At 39.1% G+C, this 24,340-nt stretch overlaps 3 protein-coding genes across 3 annotated transcripts; all 3 read right to left on the bottom strand.

Moving 5' to 3' along the window:
* Positions 1–904: 904 nt before the first annotated feature.
* On the bottom strand, positions 905–2,820 carry LOC148097481 (tripartite motif-containing protein 16-like). Its single transcript, XM_087832120.1, has one exon. It carries the CDS (start codon positions 2,814–2,816, stop codon positions 1,146–1,148), a length of 1,671 nt encoding a protein of 556 aa, XP_087688246.1. The 5' UTR covers positions 2,817–2,820; the 3' UTR covers positions 905–1,145.
* An 8,226-nt stretch (positions 2,821–11,046) lies between these two features.
* On the bottom strand, positions 11,047–14,625 carry LOC148097480 (uncharacterized). Its single transcript, XM_087832160.1, has 3 exons — positions 13,885–14,625; positions 12,702–12,960; positions 11,047–12,020 (listed from the first exon to the last, which is right to left on the bottom strand). The coding sequence occupies exons 2-3, from the start codon at positions 12,946–12,948 to the stop codon at positions 11,359–11,361; spliced, it is 909 nt and encodes a 302-aa protein (XP_087688286.1). The 5' UTR covers positions 12,949–12,960; positions 13,885–14,625; the 3' UTR covers positions 11,047–11,358.
* Positions 14,626–21,115: 6,490 nt separating this feature from the next.
* Positions 21,116–23,182, bottom strand: LOC148097479 (tripartite motif-containing protein 16-like). The gene has a single exon (XM_087832149.1). The coding sequence runs from the start codon at positions 23,162–23,164 to the stop codon at positions 21,506–21,508; it is 1,659 nt and encodes a 552-aa protein (XP_087688275.1). The 5' UTR covers positions 23,165–23,182; the 3' UTR covers positions 21,116–21,505.
* Positions 23,183–24,340: the final 1,158 nt, after the last annotated feature.

Here is a 24,340-nt window from a genome sequence, read left to right as displayed (position 1 = left end):
TGAAGAATTTGTGACCAACTTTGTTTAATTGAACATCATCATCATGAGTCAAACTCACTCTTGGATCTACAAAATATTTAACAAAAACAAACATCACTGAATCATAAGGTATTTGCTCCAACTCTTAGTCCAGAAACACATGAGTGAACTAGATCAGCTGCTCCTCCAGTTCAGCTGTGGATTTATATAATTATTTATATTTGTAAAGTGGGTATGCAGGGTTTTTCAGTACTAATATAAGCATTTTATATCATCGCTTTATTGACAGATGTATTTTTTTTTTAAAGGTGTTCAAGGTCAGGTATCAGTTTGAAAAAAACAAACAAACACACTGAGTTGAACTTGAACTTCCTACTGACAGAAACTAAAATTGGTGCAAAAATAACCAGAACATATAAGAAACATCCTGGAGGTGCTGCAGACAAGTAAGGACCAATAACATGTCAACAGGAAATCCTTTTTACTAATTTATTTTATTATTTTTTATTTTTACTCTCCATTTTAAGCCATGATGTTTGCTGATACTGTGTTCCTACTGTTTGTTCTCATTAATAGTTCTGTTCTGTTTTTAACATTCTGTGCTGAAGCTGGAGGAAATGTTTCCACAGTGTCAGATGATACAGCTCCAAACTAAATAAGTGACTAACTAACGATGCTTTAATACACTTTACTATAAATTATGATATAGTGCACTTTCTTAAAATTTCTTATTGCTCTGTAATTAATTGTTTTCTTTATAAATGTACAAAGTAATGAGAATAAAATCTGTGTGATAAAGGAAGGTCTGTAGACTTCTCTGTTAAGATCAGTGAAGAGAAACAACAACATACAAATACCTAAAAAAAAAATATTCAGTAAACATTTAGAAGATAGAGAAGTTTATGTTTTCATGTGGAGAATTTTTTTTAAATAAAAATATTCATAAGCATTGATAGTCTCCATGGCTGAACAGACACAGGAAAGAGCTCCACCTATAAAACGTAAAAACATCAAGACAACATCTTGAAGATGTCGAGGTTCTGCCCATAATGTTTGACTGACATCTGATTTATGTGCAGCACATAAATACCACAATAATGATGGAGAGAAACTAAAAGGGAACTAAAATACAGATTTAAACTTACAACAATATGAAAGACTTCAGTCTATTTCACTTTAATCAACTCAGCAGTCTCTCCAACCCAAAGTCCAGCATAGAGCGGCTGAGTGAATGTGGTCTGGACTCTGTGGAGGAGAGTCATGGTTTCAGAGACGCTGTAGAAGGACAAAATACCTGCTCTGTGATCCAGGTACACTCCTACTCTGGAGGAACGAGGACCTGAGACACGAGTTTTGATGTTGTTGTACCGAAATGTATAACTGTTGTTGTTACAATCTAATGACCAAGATTTGTCATTATATCCAAATCCACATTCATTTCCACTCCCTGCTCTGATGATATTCTTGTATGCGACTGCTACTCGAACACCCCCTCTCCCTCTCCACTCCACCTCCCAGTAACAACGTCCAGTCAGACTCTCTCTACTCAGGACCTGACACCAATAAGTGAATCTGTCTGGATGATCAGAATAAGACTGTTGTTGATACATGTTTGTTACTTTTCTGTTCTCCTCTGATAATAACAATATTTTCTTTGCTGTGTTTGGATCCAGTGTGATTTCACATGAATATTTTAAGAATCCAGCTCTGGTCTTTGGCTCTAGTGGATCTGACAGTGAAACATCCACTTCAGTGACTGTCAGTGAGATGTTTGTCCATCCCTCTCTCAGAATGTCCTGTAGTTTATCTCTGACCTCTGACACAGCTGCTGTCACATCCTCAAAGTAGCTCAGAGGACGGATATTGATGCTGGATGAGTCTGTAGACTCACTGAGTGCTGACAGTGAGGGGTAGTTGTGTAGAAACTGGATGTGATCCTCTGTGTGTGAGAGCTGCTTCAGCTCAGCATCTTTCCTCTTCAGCTCAGTGATCTCCTGCTCCAGCTTCTCCTGAAGCTCTTTGACTCGACTCACTTCAGTTTCCTGCTGGGATCTGATCTGCTGCTTCACATCAGAGCTTCTTTTCTGGATGAGATGGATCAGCTCAGTGAAGATCTTCTCACTGTGCTCCACTGTTTGATCAGCAGACTGATTGATGGCCTCCACCTCCTGTTGAAGCAGCTTCACATCTTTCTCTCTGTCCTGGATTCTCTGCTGGATGTTTTGTCGACTCACCTCCAGCTCTCTCTGCCTCTCAGTCCTTTCTGCTGCAGCTGAGACTGTGTCGTGGCCTTTATGTTCATCCACAGGGCAGAGATAACAGATACTCTGCTGATCAGTACGGCAGAACATCTTCATCACCTCATCATGACGAGAGCAGATCTTCTCCTGGAGCTTCTTGGAGGGCTCCACCAGCTTGTGTTTCTTTAATGGAGCCACATCATAATGAGTCTGAAGGTGTTTCTCACAGTAAGATGCCAGACAGAATAAACAGGACTTGAAGGCTTTCATTTTTCTCCCAGTGCAGAAATCACAGGCCACATCTTCAGGTCCAGCATAGCAGTGATCAGCAGGAGCAGCTTGGAGTCCAGTCTTCTTCAGCTGCTCCACTAAATCTGCTAACATGGTGTTTTTCTCCAGGACAGGCCTCGCTGTGAAAGTCCTCCGGCACTGAGGGCAGCTGTAGATTTTCTTCTTTTCCTCTTCATCCCAGAAGCTTTTAATACACTTCATACAGTAGCTGTGTCCACAGGGAATAGCCACCGGATCCTTCAGTAGATCCAAACAGATCGAACAAGAGAAGGTTTCTCGGTCCAGCTGAACACTTTTCTGCGCCATTTCACCTCTCGATGTCAGTGACTGTGTGAGTTTCACTTCCTTATAACTCAAATCTGGTTACACCTGTAGATCTGGAAACAGGTGGAAAGAGAGGAGGTGCTAAGTTAGATAAGAGGACAAAGAGGAAGGGTTATCAGGTTGTACTTAATACCAGAAAGAGTATGTGTTTAACCCTTTTTACACACTTGTCAGAGTTCTTTTTAAAATATTATTGAGTCTGACCTCCTGATGTTTCTTTTCTTTCTCATTCAAATTGTTCAGATGAACAGAAATGGAAGACAGCTTGTCAGAGATCAATAGATCAAATAGCTGGAAATCTTTCTCTCTACATTTTAAACTTTTGGTCCAGAAAAGTAAAAGACAGAACAAGGAATGGAAGAAATTTCCAAATTTATTTTGGGTATACTAGAAAATTAACCAACACTTATTGACATTTGTAAAAATCTTCCTTTTATGTTATTCAGACTGGATGCTACCCTGGTCCTTTTACCCTCTGCTGTTTTGCTGTCCAATTTGCTTTTGACATTTAAACCTCACTGAAGTAAAACTTGTCTCAGCTCAACTGTATTCAGCTTAGAGCGAGGATGCACATTGAGATTTATATACAAAAAACTTTATTGTCACAGTTAAATTCATGCAGCCTTGTTTAGAAAGTATCGAGGTCACAATATAAAACCAATATCATCCCCAGTATAAACACTCTGGCTAGACCAAAGTTTATGGGCATTAGGGGAACATAAACAGAACTCCACATACCTAAACTGTGTCATCAGGGCTCATGGATGGAGTCACCTGAGAGGCTCTAGCGCACCCTGCTATACTCCTAACATCTGTGCTCAGACTGCAGCAGTTCTGCAGCACTAAACCTGATCTTTTCCTGCTTTCTACAGTAACTTGAGCTTTCAGCCTGCTGTCTGTCTTCATAGATGGCAGCTTTAAACATCATGAGAACTGCTCCCATCCACCGATAATGAGTGCAGCAATGTTTTGTTCTGTTGGGCTGTGACCCACTACCCCTCACAACGCTCCTCTCTCCACACTCCCACATTACTGATTGGTCACCTCCTTTGAAACTTCCTACAGGTGCACTCACTGCTGCTCCCAGCTTCCTCTCTACAGTCAGTAATTATTGCACTTAGTGGTTAGTATGTATGGAGGCTCAGTATGTCTCTGAGCCTCCATACATACTTACCATGCAGGTGATTTCTAATCGAAGTTTTCCAATGTTTGAGTTTCAACTTCCTGACAACAGCTTAATGTTTTATTTTCTACTTTTCTTTGTTGTAAATAAAGTGTAATTCAATTCAATTCAATTCAATTCAATTCAATTTTATTTATATAGCGCCAAATCACAACAAAAGTCGCCTCAAGGCGCTTCATAGATACAGAGAAAAACCCAACAATCATATGACCCCCTATGAGCAAGCACTTTGGCGACAGTGGGAAGGAAAAACTCCCTTTTAACAGGAAGAAACCTCCGGCAGAACCAGGCTCAGGGAGGGGCGGCCATCTGCTGCGACCGGTTGGGGTGAGAGAAGGAAGACAGGATAAAAGACATGCTGTGGAAGAGAGACAGAGATTAATAACAGATATGATTCAATACAGAGAGGTCTATTAACACATAGTGAGTGAGAAAGGTGACTGGAAAGGAAAAACTCAATGCATCATGGGAATCCCCCGGCAGCCTACATCTATTGCAGCATAACTAAGGGAGGATTCAGGGTCACCTGGTCCAGCCCTAACTATATGCTTTAGCAAAAAGGAAAGTTTTAAGCCTAATCTTAAAAGTAGAGATAGTGTCTGTCTCCCGAATCCAAACTGGAAGCTGGTTCCACAGAAGAGGGGCCTGAAAACTGAAGGCTCTCCCTCCCATTCTACTTTTAAATACTCTAGGAACAACAAGTAGGCCTGCAGAGCGGGAGCGAAGTGCTCTAATAGGGTAATATGGTACTACAAGGTCATTAAGATAAGATGGGGCCTGATTATTTAAGACCTTATGTGAGGAGCAGGATTTTGAATTCAATTCTGGATTTAACAGGAAGCCAATGAAGGGAAGCCAAAACAGGAGAAATATGCTCTCTCTTTCTAGTCCCTGTCAGTACTCTTGCTGCAGCATTTTGGATTAGCTGAAGGCTTTTCAGTGAGTTTTTTGGACATCCTGATAATAATGAATTGCAGTAGTCCAGCCTGGAAGTAATAAATGCATGAACTAGTTTTTCAGCATCACTCTGAGACAGGATATTTCTAATTTTAGAGATGTTGCGCAAATGGAAGAACGCAGTCTTACATATTTGTTTAATATGTGCGTTGAAGGACATATCCTGGTCAAAAATGACTCCAAGGTTCCTCACAGTGTTACTGGAGGCCAAGGTAATGCCATCCAGAGTAAGAATCTGGTTAGATACCATATTTCTAAGTTTTTCAGCGCCGAGTACAATGACCTCAGTTTTATCTGAGTTAAGAAGCAGAAAGTTAGTGGCCATCTAAGTCTTTATGTCTTTAAGACATTCCTGCAGTTTAACTAATTGGTGTGTGTTATCTGGCTTTATGGACAGATAGAGCTGGGTGTCATCTGCATAGCAGTGAAAATGTATGCTATGTCTTCTAATGATGCTGCCTAGGGGAAGCATGTATAATGTAAACAGAATTGGTCCTAGCACTGAACCCTGTGGAACTCCATAATTAACCTCAGTGTGTGAAGAGGACTCTCCATTTACATGCACAAATTGGAATCTATTAGATAGATATGATACAAACCACTGCAGTGCAATACCTGTAATACCTACAGCATGTTCTAATCGCTCTAACAGGACAGTTAGACAGAATCAGACAGTAGAGGGATTGTCTATCGTTTGAACACGAGTAACCTAATTTAATAAGTGATCTAAATTTTTGTTTAACCTTTTTATTTATTTAAGAAAGAATGTAAAAAAAAAAAATAGTGATGGCTGAAGCTCCAGCATATGTGTCAAAAAATCAACACACTGCTTCAGAAACACTGTGCCGAGGCTTGGTTTCCCTAAACAGAGTCGTGTGATCAATGACATTCGGAGCTTCATTCAGCATGTTGCTTCAATTCCTGACTCGTTGGTTTATAAGGCATTGAATCATTGGTGGGATTTGTGCTGTGTTTTGGTGATTTTGTGCAATAGAGAGCGAATCACTGTGTGACATAATTAGAGACATGGAGCCAGGAAGAAAGGACGCTCTCCATATTATTAAATAAAAACCAGATCATCAGCATTTCTGCTCCCAGGCTTAAAATGTACATAAGAAACATGATATACATAAACTTATATTTATAGAGGTTATAGTATATTATATAAACGTACCTGTCCACTGGTTAATTATATAATCAGGTGGCAGCAGGGACCTCACAGCACAAGCATTACTCCCAACCTATTATAAGATTGTGTTGCACATTGTTACATATGAAGTATTTTTTTTATTTTAATTAATATAAAACATCAAGAAGTCACAAGCAAAAGGAAAAACACCATGGCATATCAGCCCGATATCAGACAGAACTGTCACATGACATCAAACATAATGAAGCAGTTAATCCTACGTTGTAGATTCAAGTTTTTGGCCACCAGATGCCATTAAAGAGGACTGTGTTGAAAAGCTTCGAGTTATGAACAGTTTTCAATACTAACTTCAGAAAGCTTCATTTGGCCATGACTACAAAAAAATCCAGCTAAGTTCTGCAACTTGATTATTCTTTGTAAAGCACATTGTGACAGGTTATAGTCTTAAAAAGTGCTATATAATTCAACTTTACTTACTAGCCAACCAGCAAATTTGTAACCCTCCACTCTCATGTTGGTTGCACAGTTGTGATGTGATATATAGCAGAAATTAATTTGTCAAATCAGTAATAAGACGATGACATGACAAGAAATAATGGGTGAAACAGACAATATAAACGCAAGAGGGAGGACACACCTGGGGAACAGCTGAATAGTATCCACCTGATACTGACGAAGGACTTTCAAAATAAAGTAATTAACCACGGGACACAGGAACACAAAATTGTCACAGAGAATACAGAAGGACAGGGGGAAGAACCTGTGGAATAAGCAGTAATTATGAAAAATAGAAACCCTCCCCAGGTGCTAATTAAACCTTTGTTTTTAAGGAGCAGTCAATCAGAAGATAGTTAGCTTAAAAGTGGACTGAAAGCAAGAGGAGCTGAAATGGTTTGTTCGATACAGAAGATGTAGTAATGGGTTGCAGATCAAAATAAATAAGGAAATTATTTTAATGTGATTTTTTTTATGTTAATCATGCAAAGCTATTTTTATTTTGGAGTTAGAGTCCAGGAATAAAAATGTGGAGTTGGAAATAATCACAAGATTTTTGATTCGGTTTAATCAAAATACTACAATAAATTTTGAATTAAATTACATTAAAATCTTGACATTCGGCTGCTTCACTGCATCTTTTGTGAGTGCAAGGATAAAAAAAATGCAATAGTAGACAGCAGGTCAGACAATATGCAAATGAGGGAAAATCGACATCAAATTAAATATGAGTTATGGCTGATTTGAATAAAAGCAATGATGATGCTTAGAGACACATTTTTAAAAATGTTGCTATTACATTTGAACCTGCAGCTTTTTTAAATGAACACCTGGTATCCAATGGGAGTTTAGTTTGAACTAACTGAACAAAAAACTAAGAATAATCAGAATTAAACAGAAAGAAAATGAGAAGCACTCCTTGATTTTATTCTGTTAGCCCACTAGCTGAGCTCTGATCTGATGTGATCATGAGTCGTATTCCTGTGTTATTTCACTGAGACCAAAACTGGTTTACACACCTGTTCTGTATGACTTTATCTTGGGTTTGCATTGATATCCAGCACTCTGAGCTGATGGCTGATCTCCTCAAAGAGGTCGATCACATCTTCTCTGGGAGGATTTCTTCCACAGCAGTCAGTCCACTGTTGCTTCAACCACTGAATTATCTCTCTAACACATCACCAAACCAAAGTCTTCCAGCTAAGAGTTCATTACAGTTTAAAAGTGACCCTAGAACAGGGGTCTGCAACCTTTAACAGGGCCATGCAGAGATGTTTAAAGGGGCGGGTGCTCAAAGTTAAAAAGGGGCACATTGAACCAGGCTGAATAACAACAACACACATTCATCAAGAATCTAATATGGGAAGGGCAGGGCTGTGTTGATCTGAGACTGTAGACATTAAAAAGTCCATAGGAGAGATGGTAGCTGATTAAACAAGTGTCATGAGATAATAACAAAATGCAAAGATTGGTGACAGCGCTTGGAACCATAAGGCAACAAAAAACTGTGAGAAATAATTTAGGCTCTGCCTGTGAATCACTCTTTGCTTCTCTTCTTCCTTCCATCATTTCATATATCACTCTCCACTTGCTGTCTATCTGAGAACAAGGCACAACTTGCTATTGCAATAAACTATAATCTAATTATCCACACATAACAACTCTTGCACTTAATCTATAATAAAATGATGACAGAAAAATGTTATAGCACTGCCTTTAGTAGCCTCACACAGCTCCTACTGTTCCCTCCTCATGTCCTTACCAGCCATGTCTGGACAATGTTGTATCATGAGTAATATATATATTTTTAATCCATCTAAATAAAACACACACATGCACGCACACACAGTGACATTTTAGACCTTCTTCAGAATACTGTATATACTATGGGCATCACGGTGCTGATCCAGAATCCTTACATTATTATTTACTAGAGCTACAATAATAAAGCAATGAGGAGGGGGAAGTAATAAATATGAAATAATGTCATTATGATGATTCCATTTCTTTCACTATCCACTCTGTGCAGGGGCAAAGCTTATTACATTTTTAAACTGTAGAGATACAATCATTTTACTGCTGTAAAAACCAAATTTTGTCTTATTTAAAATATAAATCTAATATAATCTGCTTCTTAATGTATGTTCTTTAAAATACAGCGTGTGTTTTTTAATATATTATAATTATAATAAGGCATAATTATGTGGACATGCATATTAGATCGTTTTTTAGTGAAGTATAATCCCTCCAGAAAGGCAGGAAAAGCCCGGAAACTTCCTTTAAAACTTCCTTTAAAACTTCCCTAAAACGGTGACAGAGCTGCAGACCCATGACAGCCTTACACAGGTAGCCAGCAGCTATGACCAGCACTACTTAGCAGTTAATAAAAGGACAGGTAATGTTTGTCACGCTGTTGCAAACACAGCAGGCTCGTTTGTTTCAGTTCGTCAGTTGCAACAAGACAACTTACCAACGTGCCTGTAATAAGCTAATACTGTGTGCTTTACTACAGTGTACGCTGTACACCTACTTACTGGTTTTGTCGCATCAGTCTGTGTCTCTGAGTTAACTTGTGTTTCTCCTACAGCTCCGGACCGCTAAAAATGCGCGTGCTCTTTGTGAGCGCGTTCCCGGCTCGTAACCAGCGCGTTCTGCCGTCAAGGGCGATCATTGGTTAAATGTGATCATGTGACTGATGCAAAACTGTGATTAATAGTTAAATATTATTGTTGAGGGGCACAGACAGGACTCCGCACGCACACACACATTAAAAAAAAAAAAAAAAAATTAAAAAGTTGCCTCAACAAAAGGGCACTTTGGGCACCCATCAGGAAAGGGACGGGTGCTCAAGCCCCTCTAGCCCCCCCTCTGCACGTGCCTGACCTTTAAGACCCAAAGAGCCATTTGGACCCGGTTTCCACACAAAAGAAAACTCTGGGAGCCGCAAATACTTTTTGACATCTACAATGAAGATAACACTGTATATATTGTTTTTTATCCTCATGCTTTGTGTGAACAACTAAGGTGTGTTGCTTATGAAATCCATGAAGTGCTACAGAGAAAATTACATTTTATTTATGTAATTAATACATTTTGAACTCTTAAAGAAATATAACAAAAGGAAAGCTGAACTAAAATGATCCAGCAAACAAAAACTGTTGTGAGCCGCCATCCTTATATCGCCTTTGGGCTTTTGGAGCCTTGACCTGACTTTTAAAAAGTAATTGGAAAAAAAGCACTATGCTGCTAAAAGATGAAAAATTCTGCCTAAATATGTATTTTACCTGGTTAATGTGTGTGGCGGGGCGTGGTCTGCCGCATCGCTGCAGGGGAGGCGGACGCACCTGAGCGCCTTAACGTCTGTGCTCTCTCTGCTGTTGTGTTGGTGTGTGTCGGGCTGTGAGCTGAAAAGCTACAGCCGGCTGTATGCGTACAGCAACCGTGTGTGTAAAGTGGTCAATAAAGAGATGCTGAAAAGCGTGTTCATGCAAACATCATCGGGTCTGCCGTGATATGTTTACAATTAGACTTATGGTCCTGAACCTCTGCGCACAGCGTCTGCAAATCGGGGCTTTCATCTTTACACAGGACTGTAAGCTGTCATCTGTGAGGCGTGAGCGGTGTTTGTTTTAACATAGTTCACGGTGGAGAACAGCTGCTGACATAATGTGGATCCAAAGATCCATAATTGGCCTACCTGGGGTTGAAAGTCTCGATAAATGCACGGCATTTCGGCGGGTATACCAGCTTCTACGAGTGTGACGCTTATTATGAGCGATGAAAAAATAATAAAATATAATTTTATTTTAATACTTCAATTTCACAATAATCTTCCAATTTAGAACTACAAGTTAAAAAAGAACTAACATAAATAAAATACACTTCAGCTAAATACTTCTAATTTATTTTCCCAAACCACGCGGAGCCGCACTGTAAGGACTAAAGACCCGCAGGTTGCCGACCACTGACCTAGAATTTCATTTCTGCTCTCTTCTTTTTTTCTTCTTCTTCTTCACATCTGTTGCTGCCCTACTCAGGTCAATATAATGAAAATCAGGCAGAAATAATAATCAGAAATCCAAATGTAGAATTTATGGTTCCCTGTTGATCCAATTTTCGTATCTACATCTGTGATGGATAAGTTTAAGTTTAAGTTCTGTACTTATGAAGCAAACTGCACACACAGAGTTAGCAAACAATGGGTTTACTTGCATTTATGACATAAATACTTATCATGAGCCAATATGGCAATCATGACTGCTTTTATATTGCAGGGATATAGACAAAATTAGTCAAAAGAAATTTTAATCAAATCTCGTAACACATTACCCAGGCTGTGAAGAAACAGGACAAGAGGAAGTACCTTCCTTAAAAATCACAAAGAAAACATATTTAAATGAAAATGCTATACTTGTCTTGAACTTTTTTAAAATCTTTATTTCTGTGTATTAAAACTTATTTATTGGCTGATAAAAAGGAATCACATCATGGTTGTTACAAGAAACAAGTGATGAAAAACTCATTTTCATGTTTGTTTTCTTCAACACTGAAGAAGAAATACAAGTTTCTGTGGTAAATATTAAAAGAGCATCTTTGTTCAATAAATATTTGTGTCACCTTTAAAGACCAATAAAAAAAATATCAAACTTAGAGAAACATAAAGTCAGGGCTGGAATAAACAACATAGAGTGCTCTTCACTGCTGTGGACAGAAAATGTACCATGACTTGGAGCATGAGGTCATTTTCTACCTCGGGTGCTGCAGTGATTTGGTTTGTCACTCGGGTGGATCCTTAGATGAAAATTCAGTCCTGATTTCCAACTGAATCTTTCCCCACAGGAGCTGCAAATATATGGTTTCTCCCCTGTGTGGATCCTTACGTGAGTTTCCAATCCTGATTTCCAACTGAATCTTTTCCCACAGTTGCTACAAGAATGTGGCTTCTCACTTGTGTGAACTCTCATGTGTCTCGTCAGGTTGGATTTACACTGAAAAGTTTTTCCACAAGTGTCACAGCTTACAGATTTTTTACTTGTATCAGTTTCACTCCGAGACTTATCTGTTCTGTTTTTGTGACGTCTCCTTTTCTTCAGCTCCGCATTTCTAGTTGATCCCGAGTCCACATGCTGGTTTTCTTCCTGTTCCTCAAGCTCTGGTTCAGGAAAGTGAAGAGCAAGGAGCTGGTCATCGTTACGTTCTGATTCACTGAGGTCACTTTCCTCAAAACTAGAAGTCACCATAAAACTATTGATCTCCTGCTTCAGTACAATCTCCTCCAGCAGTTCCTCCTGTTCCTCTTTAATCTGTGGAGGATCTGGGTCCTCCTGGTCCAGACTTGAGTTCCTCTCCTGCTGATTGGCGACAAACTCCTCCTCCTTACAGGTAGTTTGCTGGTGGAGGTCTAAACGAACAATAAAAAAAGGTAATTATAGAAAAACACTTCTGAGAAGATAAAATAAAGTTTTAGTTAAAGTCTGTAATGAGGGCATGTTGCTCACATTTGCAGGTGAAATTAAAAGTGTGTAAAAATGAAGTTATTTGTGCACTCTGATGCAAATGAGAACTTGAGTTCTGACATTTTTCAGCAACATTAAGAGTAAAAAAACCCTTTAAAACAAAAAAGAACTCACTTATTACTGACTGATGATCTATTTTGGAGTTGATCTAGAAACTGATCTACATCTTGATATTTTTCAAAATAATCTTCACTATTAGGGGTGGCTGTGGCTCAGGCGGTAGAGCAGATCATCTAGTGATCGGTTTGATTCCCGGCTTCACCTAGTCTGCATTTCAAATATCCTTGGGCAAGATACTAACTCCAAGTTGCCTCAAGTTGCTCTTTGATTTGTGGAATGTGTCTGAATGTTGGCTAAGAAAAATGTGCTTGTGTGAATGGGTGAATGCACAAGTTTTGTAAAGCGCTTTGAGTGCTCAAGATTGAGTAGAAAAGCGCTTTATAAGAACTAGTCCATTTAAAACTCCCTGTCATGTTTTCACGAATACACATTAAATAGATCTGACTGATACAAACTGTAGGTTTAATATTAATGTTAACACTTCAGAAAAGCGATTACAGTTTTACCGGTGCTCTGTAAATCTTTCTCAGGTTTCCAGATGTTATGCAGCTGTCTGAGCCGCTCTTCCCCGGTCCAGACGACGATGCCTTCATCCTCGTGTTTCACTACAAGCTGTTCTCCCTCTTGACTGATGCAGAGTTCCTCCTGTTCCTCTTTGATCTGTGGAGGCTCTGTGTCCTCCTGGTCCAGATTGAAGTTCCTCTCCTGGTTGCAGACCTGCTGGCCAGCCAGATCTTCCTCCTTACACTTCATGTTGATGTGGGACTTGAGGAACAAAGTAAAAAGAAAAAGATTAGACAGGTAAAGGTGCAGCCTCAATCAGCAGGGCTGTGAGAGAGGTTTGTACAAATGTTTCAGAAGCACCATGTGACTCCCTCTCTCTTTTTTGGAAAGTCTTATTAATTCACTTTATAACTTTTACTTTGAAGATAAATTTCTACTATCACAAAGATATTATGACCTCTTTAAAAACAAACACCGGCAACTACGTGACTTAAATTCCATGTTTAGATGAAGGTAAAGGGCAATGCCTTTTGACAGGGGAAAAACCTCCACACAGAAGAATCTTACTTGGCTGAATCATAAATTATTCACCATGATTAAAACTGCAGATGAGCAATAATCTGCATTTAATTTTAGCCAAAGAGGAATGTTTCTGTTTGTCTGTGATCTGACTTTTTCTGCTGGGTCCAAATTTCATTTTATCCTGTTTGTTTCTCTTCCTGTTAACTAGCAAAGTCAAAATCACCGTGATTAATTTAACGTTAATTAACTTTAATTGAGAGACATATGGCCATCTTTTAGTGAGTTAAACTCTGATTAAGGGGTATTTTTGAAAGTAAAGCCCATCTCTCAAAGTCCCTGCCGGCCTGCCTCCACCTCGGGAAGTCTGTGGGTGCAGACGGAGGTGAGGAGCACCACAGGTGGCAGAGAACTGTCTGTAGCCCCGGAGTGAGGCATCGTGAACCGAAGCAGACAGCGAACTGTGGCACAGTGCAGAAAACCGAAGCTTTCCCTCCCTGTTTGGTTTTGATGTGTCTCATGAATGTCTATTGTTAAAAGTTGACCTTTTAAAAAAAGGGACGCACTTGTTTGATTAGCTGCTCTCTGATTTTAGCCTGTTAGCTTACAGACTGAGCTCAGATCATTCCTGTGTTAGTTCATTGAGAACATCACAGTTTTACATACCTGCTGCGTGACTTAATCTCGGGTCTCCGGCTGATATACAGCAGCCTGAGCCAATGGCTGATCTCATCATCCTGGACGACTGTTTTTAATGTTTTTAACCACGGAGATTTCTTCTGCATCATCAGTCTCTCATTGTTAAACTCTCCCAGAAACTGAAGACAGTTGTGCGATACGAGTTGTGCCATTTCCGCGCTTCTTGTTCTTCTATTGAATAGACGGCAGACTACACATGTCCAAGGGTAATACTGTCCTCCTCAGGCCATTGGCATCAAGTCAAAGCCTTAAAGTCCGGTACTTTGCACATGGTAATTTTTTAGCAGCAGAATCACAAGACAAAGCGTGCCAATGTTTATGCTTTGACTGTGACTGCGAAATTACGGAGCCCCGCAGGGGACATGTGAGAAAAAAATTAAGACGGACGAGATCTCGCAAAACAAACTCGGGATCTCGCAAAAGTTTTAGCCGCATTCTTCGGAGGCCGCCAGCTCGAAGCCGACCGGGAGGTTGAGGCACGATGTGCCGGGAAAGCGGTGTTCCTCCCGGCTGTAGTAGGTCTCGACCTCCCGTTAGCTTCGAGATGGTGGGTGTCAGATCTCCGAAAACGTCGGAGCACTTTTGATGTCTTGTAAACCGAGCAGGCGTTTACACAACTACATTCACGCCTCAAAATATCTTAAAAGTGTATTTTGTGACCCAGAAAGAGTAATATTACAACTAAGTAGCTGCCGCCATTGTTGGAATTCAACTTTTGCGAGAATTCAACTTTTCCCGAGTTAGTTTTTTGTTTTTTTGTTTTTTTTTTAACTTTATTTAACAAACAATGAGTATACAACATACGAACAGATGAAGTATACAAAACAACAGAACATGAACACAAAAAGCCAGGGGTAAAAGAAAAAAAGGTAACAATTATAAGAATACACGCAAAAATTCACATACATATATTGTTTTGAGAGCCTTTTTGTTGGTGGAGTCTGATATTGATTGAATGTACATTTCCACATCCTTAAAAAAATGACAGAAATATGGTGCTTTGTTAGTAAACTTACATTTATGGATAAAAAATTTAGCTAAAAGTATTAACAAATTTATCATAAAAAAACATTTATCATACTTCTTGGGGAACTTAAAGAAACAGAATAAAACATTTTCCCATCGTAAAGAAAACTCCCTTAAAATATGGACAATAACAAACCTGCTAAATTCCTTCCAGAATCTCTGTGTAAAAGAACAGTACCAAAAAAGATGTGTCACAGTTTCTGGATGATCCCCACAGAATGTACAATTAGTATTTATGTCCCTTTTAAATTTTACCATGTAGTGACTGGCTGGATAACATTTATGTAGAATTTTAAATGGGACTTCTTTCACCTTATTTACAATCAAATATTTATGGGGGATCATCCAGACTGTCTTCCACTTGATATCTGGAACATATCGGTTCCAATAAGATATTATATATGGGAGAGAGACGATATCTTCTTGGAATAAACTACGTATTCTCTTATTGCTGTTACCAAGTTCCTGTGAAAAGCAGATTTTTCCTATTGGTGACTCAGCTGGATCAGGGAGAGTGACTGAGGTAGATATTGAGCTGTCAGTGTTTTTATATAACATTAAAGTCCCTGAGGGTATGGCACCAAGCACCATTAAGAATTCCTGAACACTGATTGGAAAATTATATAGTGCAATAAAGTCGTTGTAAGTAAGTAGTTGTCCCTCTTTATTAACCAGCTGAGCCACCAATAAGATCCCATTTTGGACCCAAGTTTCCAGGAAAAGTGATTTATTTTTATATAAAATATCTCTGTTGTTCCAGATAAGGTATTTGTGAGGTGAGAAGTTGTGTTTATAAATGAGGGTCCACGCTAAGAGGACCTGCTTATGGAAGGATGAAAGCTTTACAGGAAGTTTCTCAACATTGTAATTACAATTTAAAATAAAATTAAAGCCACCAAAACGAGAGAAAATATGATATGGTATAAAGTTCCAGATAGAGGTAGGGTTTTTAAGAAAATGTTTAGCCCAATTAATTTTGAAAGTGTTATTTAAAGTAGAAAAGTCTAAGACGTTAAGCCCACCTGATTCGTACTTATTCATCACAACAGTTTTTCTAATATAATGCGTACGGTTTTTCCATATAAAATCAAAGAGCATACGGTCAATATCTTTACTAATTTTCTTATCCAGATGTAAGGAGAGAGCAGCATATGTTAATCGGGATATTCCTTCAGCTTTAGTAATTAACACTCTACCTTTCAACGACAAGTCCCTTTGCAGCCACTGGTTGAACTTTTTTAGGGTTTTCTGTATAATTGGAGTGAAGTTTGAAGAGCATCTTGATTTTTGGTCTTTGGATATTAACAGTCCCAAGTATGTGACTTCTTGTTTAACAGAGATATTACAGATAGTATTTGCAGGGCAGTCTTTAATTGCTAGTAACTCACACTTTTTTAGATTTAGGCATAAACCAGAGGCCTCAGAGAAATCCCTAATCATAGTAAGAGCTGGAGGGATTTGGTTGGCATTCTTCAAGAAGAGTGTGGTGTCATCGGCTAACTGGCTGATGACAAGCTCCTTATCAGCTATGGTGATTCCTTGTACAACACTGTTTGAAATATTAGTTGCAAGAATTTGTGTACAAAGTAAAAATAAATATGGTGAAATAGGACATCCTTGGCGAATACCACGTTTCAGGTCAAATCTCGGGGTGGAGCCGTTAATCATTTTAATAGAACTATTGCCATTTGTGTATAAGGTTTTGACAGCTTTACAGAAAAACTCTCCAAAGCCAAATTTTTCCAAAGAGTGGAAAATAAATTGATGTTCAATTGTATCAAAAGCCTTATAAAAATCCAGGAAGAGAATGAAGCTATTGTCAGGTACCAAATCAGAGTAATCAAGTAAATCCAAAACCAGTCTAATGTTATTAGAAATGTGTCTGTTTCTCATAAAGCCTGATTGTGTCTCATCAATAATTGTTTCCAAGACCTCTTTAATTCTGTTAGCAAGTATTATAGCCATAATCTTATAGTCATTATTGAGCAGGGAGATGGGTCTCCAATTATCAATAAAGAGTAAGTCTTTGTTTGGTTTTGGAATAAGTGTTATGAGACCTTGAGTAAGAGAAGGAGGGAGGGTGTTATTCTCTATACTTTCTGTAAAAACCTGCAGTAAAAACGGAGCCAGGAGATTAGAAAATGATTTATAAAACTCTGCAGTCAAACCATCTGTGCCGGGAGATTTATTGGCCTTAAGTGCAGAAATGGAATTACAAACTTCCTCCACAGTCAGAGGGCTGTCACAATAACTTCTATCTTCCACAACAATAGTTTTTAGGTTTTTAATATTATTGAAAAATCCTGTTGAGACATCCTCATTATATTTTGAGTTGTATAGTTTAGTATAGAATTCGGCACAGAAATGTGAAATTTCTCTAGGATTGTCAGAGACAATGCCATTAATATTTAGTTGGTGAATAGAGTTTGTTTTCGATCTGTATTTTTCAAGCCTGAAAAAGTAAGCAGAATTCTGTTCGCCCTCCTCCAGCCACCTCTTCCTGGATCTTATGAAAGCACCCTCAGCCTTGCGTCGATATAAACCGTCCAATTTATTTTGAAGTTCTAGTAAACTTAATTTATCTTCGTCTGAGATTTCTTCTGGGGACTTCTGGTAATAAGAGGCAATTCTGCTTATTACTTCTTGTTCTTCAGCTTTCCTTAATTTAGCAATTTGACTCCCATATCTTCTCAAGAATTTGCATGCTTCAAATTTAAAAAGTTCCCAATTGGTACAAAAGGACTTCTCTCTGTTAGCTTTGTTCCAATAATAAACAATTAATTTATTAATCTGCATGTTAACTATTTTATCTTTTAGTAAAGAATTATTTAACTTCCAATAAGAGAATTTATGAGGTATATTATCCAATGTAAACATTTGGACGTTAATGTGAATTGCTCTATGATCAGTGAGAGGGGTGGCAAGTATATTAACGGTAATATTATCTTTATCAATACAGTCAGAAACAAGCCAAAAGTCAATACGTGATTGCCTGGATCCTGTCTTATTGCTCCATGTAAAGACTCTATCATCTGCAAATTTTTCTCTCCAAATATCCACAAGATTAAATTTTCCCATAAAATTTTTTAAGTTTGCACTGTATGAAGACTGCTGCCCTGGAGGCCACCTATCAACCATATTGTCTAAAGCGATGTTAAAGTCTCCACCAATTAAAAGGACTGAATTTGGGTATTTGGAGAGCCAGAAATTAATTCTTTCTTCTAAGGAGTCAAGTAATTTATCATTTTCAGTTTTATTATTCTAACCATATATATTTACTGCAATGAAAGTACTGTTATTGTGTCTGATTATTGAGCAGAGGTAGTGTCCTAAGGTGTCACAGTCAGAGTGTAACACATCTCCAGAAAAATAATTTTTAAGCGTGGCAACTCCAGCAGAACGCTCAGAGCCATGGGACAACCAGACTTCATTACCCCATTGTGATTTCCAAAAATTTGTATCAGCAGGTGTGGAATGACTCTCTTGGAAAAAGCAAAAATCTGTTTTAAATTGTTTGGCAAACAAAAACAAAGCTTTGCGTTTACAGGTTTGTCTTAAACCCCTGGTATTAAGAGAAACAAATGAAAAAGACAAAGTTATTAGAAAAAAGAAAGAGAAAAAGTAAGTTCTAAACTTCTACAGCTAAGAATAGATCTATAGGATAAGGGGACCGGGTGCTGCACAATTTAGGTAGTAGAACAGTAAAAACCCTGAGTGACTAAGCTTATAAAAATACAGTATTTAACTATCTATTATGGTTTAAATATAGCTTTTTATAGATAAACACACTCTTCAACACAAAATAAAACTTTAACCTGAGGGTGAAAATATCAAGTTCACCATGTAAACAAGCTTACAGAAAAGTCATTTCGGAGACTAAATAAGCATCTCTATGAAGGAGGGAAAACTTCTGATCCACTGATGAATCCTCGGCCTCCCACGAAATAAGCCGGCTTACCCTCCTTACGGGCTTTGTCTATCATCGGCCACAGTTTGTCACGATGTTCTCTGTCCTCCCTGGACAGATCTTCAGCGAACCTCAAATGATTGTCCTGCAGGTAGGAGGATGTTTTGGCTGCTTTCCATACAGCATCTCTGTAGATTCGGGAGGTGAACTGCACGATGATGCCTCTAGGTCTGGTGCTACCTTGTCGCTTGGCTCCGAGTCGGTGTACGGTGTCGATGACGTCAGGCAGCCTATGATTTTGTTCTGGCAGAACAGACTGGCATATCACAGTCACCTTTCCCCTTACGTCTTCTTTCTCAGCCTCCTTGACTCCATGTAGTCTGAGATTCCACCTCCTGGAATATCTTTCCAACTCAGATATTCTCTGTTGGCAGTTGTCCACTCGACCTTCCTCTTTAGTTACTTTTTTTTCCAAGTCGCAAACTTTCCCCTTCATATCTTTCATTTCCGCGCACACAAAATCAATCGTCTTTTTGAGACCCTCAATCTGGAGCTTCTTGTTCTTCTATTGAATAGACGGCAGACTACACATGTCCAAGGGTAATACTGTCCTCCTCAGGCCATTGGCATCAAGTCAAAGCCTTAAAGTCCGGTACTTTGCACATGGTAATTTTTTAGCAGCAGAATCACAAGACAAAGCGTGCCAATGTTTATACTTTGACTGTGACTGCGAAATTACGGAGCCCCGCAGGGGACATGGGAGAAAAAAAATTAAGACCGACTTTTGCGAGATCTCGCAAAACAAACTCGGGATCTCCCAAAAGTTTTAGCCGCATTCTTCGGAGGCAGCCAGCTCGAGGCCGACCGGGAGGTTGAGGCACGATGTGCCGGGAAAGCGGTGTTCCTCCCGGCTGTAGTAGGTCTCGACCTCCCGTTAGCTTCGAGATGGTGGGTGTCAGATCTCCGAAAACGTCGGAGCACTTTTGATGTCTTGTAAACCGAGCAGGTATCTGACGTTTACACAACTACATTCACGCCTCAAAATATCTTAAAAGTGTATTTTGTGGCCCAGAAAGAGTAATATTACAACTAAGTAGCTGCCGCCATTTTTGGAATTCAACTTTTGCGAGAATTCAACTTTTCCCGAGTTTTTTTTGCGAGATCTCGAGTTAGTTTTGCGAGATCTCGCAAAAGTCCGTCTTAATTATTTTTTCTCCCATGTCCCCTGCGGGGCTCCGTACGAAATAGATGAAAAAGTAGATGTTAAAAAACAACTTATAGTTTTGTCATTGGGCTGGTCGAATGCTATGAGTTTCTGTCCCTTTGTCTGACCTTAGAGACTTATTTTAAAAGGAAACATTACAATCCTTTAAAGCAAGCATTTTCACCTCTGTTCCCCCCTCTGTACTTAACTTTTTTGTTGTCATGTCAGTAATTGTCCAGTTGATGGCTCCCTTGGATCACAAGCCTCTCTGATGAGTCCAAGTGAATATATTCTTAATAAACAGCTTTGAAGAATTTGTGACCAACTTTGTTTAATTGAACATCATCATCATGAGTCAAACTCACTCTTGGATCTACAAAATATTTAACAAAAACAAACATCACTGAATCATAAGGTATTTGCTCCAACTCTTAGTCCAGAAACACATGAGTGAACTAGATCAGCTGCTCCTCCAGTTCAGCTGTGGATTTATATAATTATTTATATTTGTAAAGTGGGTATGCAGGGTTTTTCAGTACTAATATAAGCATTTTATATCATCGCTTTATTGACAGATGTATTTTTTTTTGAAGGTGTTCAAGGTCAGGTATCAGTTTGAAAAACCAAACAAACACACTGAGTTGAACTTGAACGTCCTACTGACAGAAACTAAAATTGGTGCAAAAATAACCAGAAACATATAAGAAACATCCTGGAGGTGCTGCAGACAAGTAAGGACCAATAACACGCCAACAGGAAATCCTTTTTACTAATTTATTTTATTTATTTTTTTATTTTTACTCTCCATTTTAAGCCATGATGTTTGCTGATACTGTGTTCCTACTGTTTGTTCTCATTAATAGTTCTGTTCTGTTTTTAACATTCTGTGCTGAAGCTGGAGGAAATGTTTCCACAGTGTCAGATGATACAGCTCCAAACTAAATAAGTGACTAACTAACGATGCTTTAATACACTTTACTATAAATTATGATATAGTGCACTTTCTTAAAATTTCTTATTGCTCTGTAATTAATTGTTTTCTTTATAAATGTACAAAGTAATGAGAATAAATCTGTGTGATAAAGGAAGGTCTGTAGACTTCTCTGTTAAGATCAGTGAAGAGAAACAACAACATACAAATACCTAAAAAAAATTATTCAGTAAACATGTAGAAGATAGAGAAGTTTATGTTTTCATGTGGAGAAATTTTTTAAAATAAAAATATTCATAAGCATTGATAGTCTCCATGGCTGAACAGACACAGGAAAGAGCTCCACCTATAAAACGTAAAAACATCAAAACAACATCTTGAAGATGTCGAGGTTCTGCCCATAATGTTTGACTGACATCTGATTTATGTGCAGCACATAAATACCACAATAATGATGGAGAGAAACTAAAAGGGAACTAAAATACAGATTTAAACTTACAACAATATGAAAGACTTCAGTCTATTTCACTTTAATCAACTCAGCCATGTCTCCAACCCAAAGTCCAGCATAGAGCGGCTGAGTGAATGTGGTCTGGACTCTGTGGAGGAGAGTCATGGTTTCAGAGACGCTGTAGAAGGACAAAATACCTGCTCTGTGATCCAGGTACACTCCTACTCTGGAGGAACGAGGACCTGAGACACAAGTTTGGATGTTGTTGTACCAAAATGTATAATTGTTGTTGTTACAATCTAATGACCAAGATTTGTCATTATATCCAAATACACATTCTTTACCTCCTTTTCTGCTGATATTCTTGTACGCGACTGCTACAAAAACTCTCCCTCTCCACTCCACCTCCCAGTAACAACGTCCAGTCAGACTCTCTCTACTCAGGACCTGAAGCCATCCAGTGAATCTGTCTGGATGATCAGAATAAGACTGTTGTTGATTCATGTTTGTTGCTTTTCTGTTCCCCTCTGATAATAACAGATATTTGTTTGCTGTGTTTGGATCCAGTGTGATTTCACGTGAATATTTTAAGAATCCAGCTCTGGTCTTTGGCTCTGGTTGTGACAGTAAAACATCCACTTCAGTGACTGTCAGTGAGATGTTTGTCCGTTCCTCTCTCAGAATGTCCTGTAGTTTATCTCTGACCTCTGACACAGCTGCTGTCACATCCTCAAAGTAGCTCAGAGGACGGATATTGATGCTGGATGAGTCTGTAGACTCACTGAGTGCTGACAGTGAGGGGTAGTTGTGTAGAAACTGGATGTGATCCTCTGTGTGTGAGAGCTGCTTCAGCTCAGCATCTTTCCTCTTCAGCTCAGTGATCTCCTGCTCCAGCTTCTCCTGAAGCTCTTTGACTCGACTCACTTCAGTTTCCTGCTGGGATCTGATCTGCTGCTTCACATCAGAGCTTCTTTTCTGGATGAGATGGATCAGCTCAGTGAAGATCTTCTCACTGTGCTCCACTGTTTGATCAGCAGACTGATTGATGGCCTCCACCTCCTGTTGAAGCAGCTTCACATCTTTCTCTCTGTCCTGGATTCTCTGCTGGATGTTTTGTCGACTCACCTCCAGCTCTCTCTGCCTCTCAGTCCTTTCTGCTGCAGCTGAGACTGTGTCGTGGCCTTTATGTTCATCCACAGAGCAGAGATAACAGATACTCTGCTGATCAGTACGGCAGAACATCTTCATCACCTCATCATGACGAGAGCAGATGTTCTCCTGGAGCTTCTTGGAGGGCTCCACCAGCTTGTGTTTCTTTAATGGAGCCACATCATAATGAGGCTGAAGGTGTTTCTCACAGTAAGAAACCAAACACATCAAACAGGACTTCATTGCTTTGATTTTTCTTCCAGTGAAGAAATCACAGGCCACATCTTCAGGTCCAGCATAGCAGTGATCAGCAGGAGCAGCTTGGAGTCCAGTCTTCTTCAGCTGCTCCACTAAAACTGCTAACATGGTGTTTTTCACCAGGACAGGCCTCGGTGTGAAAATCTGTCTGCACTGAGGGCAGCTGTAGATTTTCTTCTTTTCCTCTTCATCCCAAAAGCCATTAATACAGTTCATACAGTAGCTGTGTCCACAGGGAATAGCCACCGGATCCTTCAGTAGATCCAAACAGATCGAACAAGAGAAAGTTTCTCGGTCCAGCTGAACTCCTTTCTGCGCCATTTCTCGTCTCAGTGTCAGTGACTGTGTGAGTTTCACTTCCGTATACCTGAAACTGGTCTGAGCTCTGACAATAACAACATGAATTTCTGCAGTGAATGGGGAGTGTCAGCTTTTCCACGTCACCTCATTGGTTACATTTCAAACACACGTGTAGATTGTCGAGGAATCGGGAGGAAACAAGGAAATAGGTGGAGAGAGAGGAGGTGCTAAGTGAGAGAGCAGGAAGAAGAGGGAGGGTTATCAGGCTGTAATTTATTCTAGGAAGAGTATTTGTTCAACCCTTTTTACAGCAGAGATAATTTCTGAGTTAAAATACTTGTCAGAGTTGTGTTTAAAAAAAAAATCACCTGACTTTCTCACGTAAATTTGCTGCACTAATTGCTTTTCTTTCTCATTCAAATAGTCCAGATGAACACAAATTACTGACAGCTTATCAGAGACTGATAGACCAACAAGATGGGAATCTTTTTCTCTACATTTTAAACTTTTGGTCAAGAAGAGTAAAAGACAGAATAAGGAATGGAGGAAATTTCCAAATTTATTTTGGGTATACTAGAAAATTAGCCAACACTTACTGACATTCATAATCTTTTCCTTTTATGTTAGGCAGACTGGATGCTACCCTGGTCCTTTTTGCCCTCTTCTGTTTTGCTGTCCAAGTTGCTTTTGACATTTAAACCTTAATAAATTAAAAGTTGTCTCAGCTCAACTGTATTCAGCTTAGAATGAGGGTGCACATTGAAATTTAGAGTCAAGAAAGTTTACTGTCACAGCACTTTGCCTTATTTAGAAAGTATAGACAACACAATATAAAACCAATATCATCCCCAGTATAAACACTCTGACTAGACCAAAGTTTATGGGCATTAGGGGAACATAAACAGAACTCCACATACCTAAACTGTGTCATCAGGGCTCATGGATGGAGTCACCTGAGAGGCTCTAGCGCACCCTGCTATACTCCTAACATCTGTGCTCAGACTGCAGCAGTTCTGCAGCACTAAACCTGATCTTTTCCTGCTTTCTACAGTAACTTGAGCTTTCAGCCTGCTGTCTGTCTTCATAGATGGCAGCTTTAAACATCATGAGAACTGCTCCCATCCACCGATAATGAGTGCAGCAATGTTTTGTTCTGTTGGGCTGTGACCCACTACCCCTCACAACGCTCCTCTCTCC

This window comes from Neolamprologus brichardi, chromosome 18, assembly GCF_056152115.1.
Source record: "Neolamprologus brichardi isolate AB-2024 chromosome 18, ASM5615211v1, whole genome shotgun sequence".
NCBI lineage: Eukaryota > Metazoa > Chordata > Actinopteri > Cichliformes > Cichlidae > Neolamprologus > Neolamprologus brichardi.
This window is presented reverse-complemented; position numbering and strand designations above follow the sequence as displayed.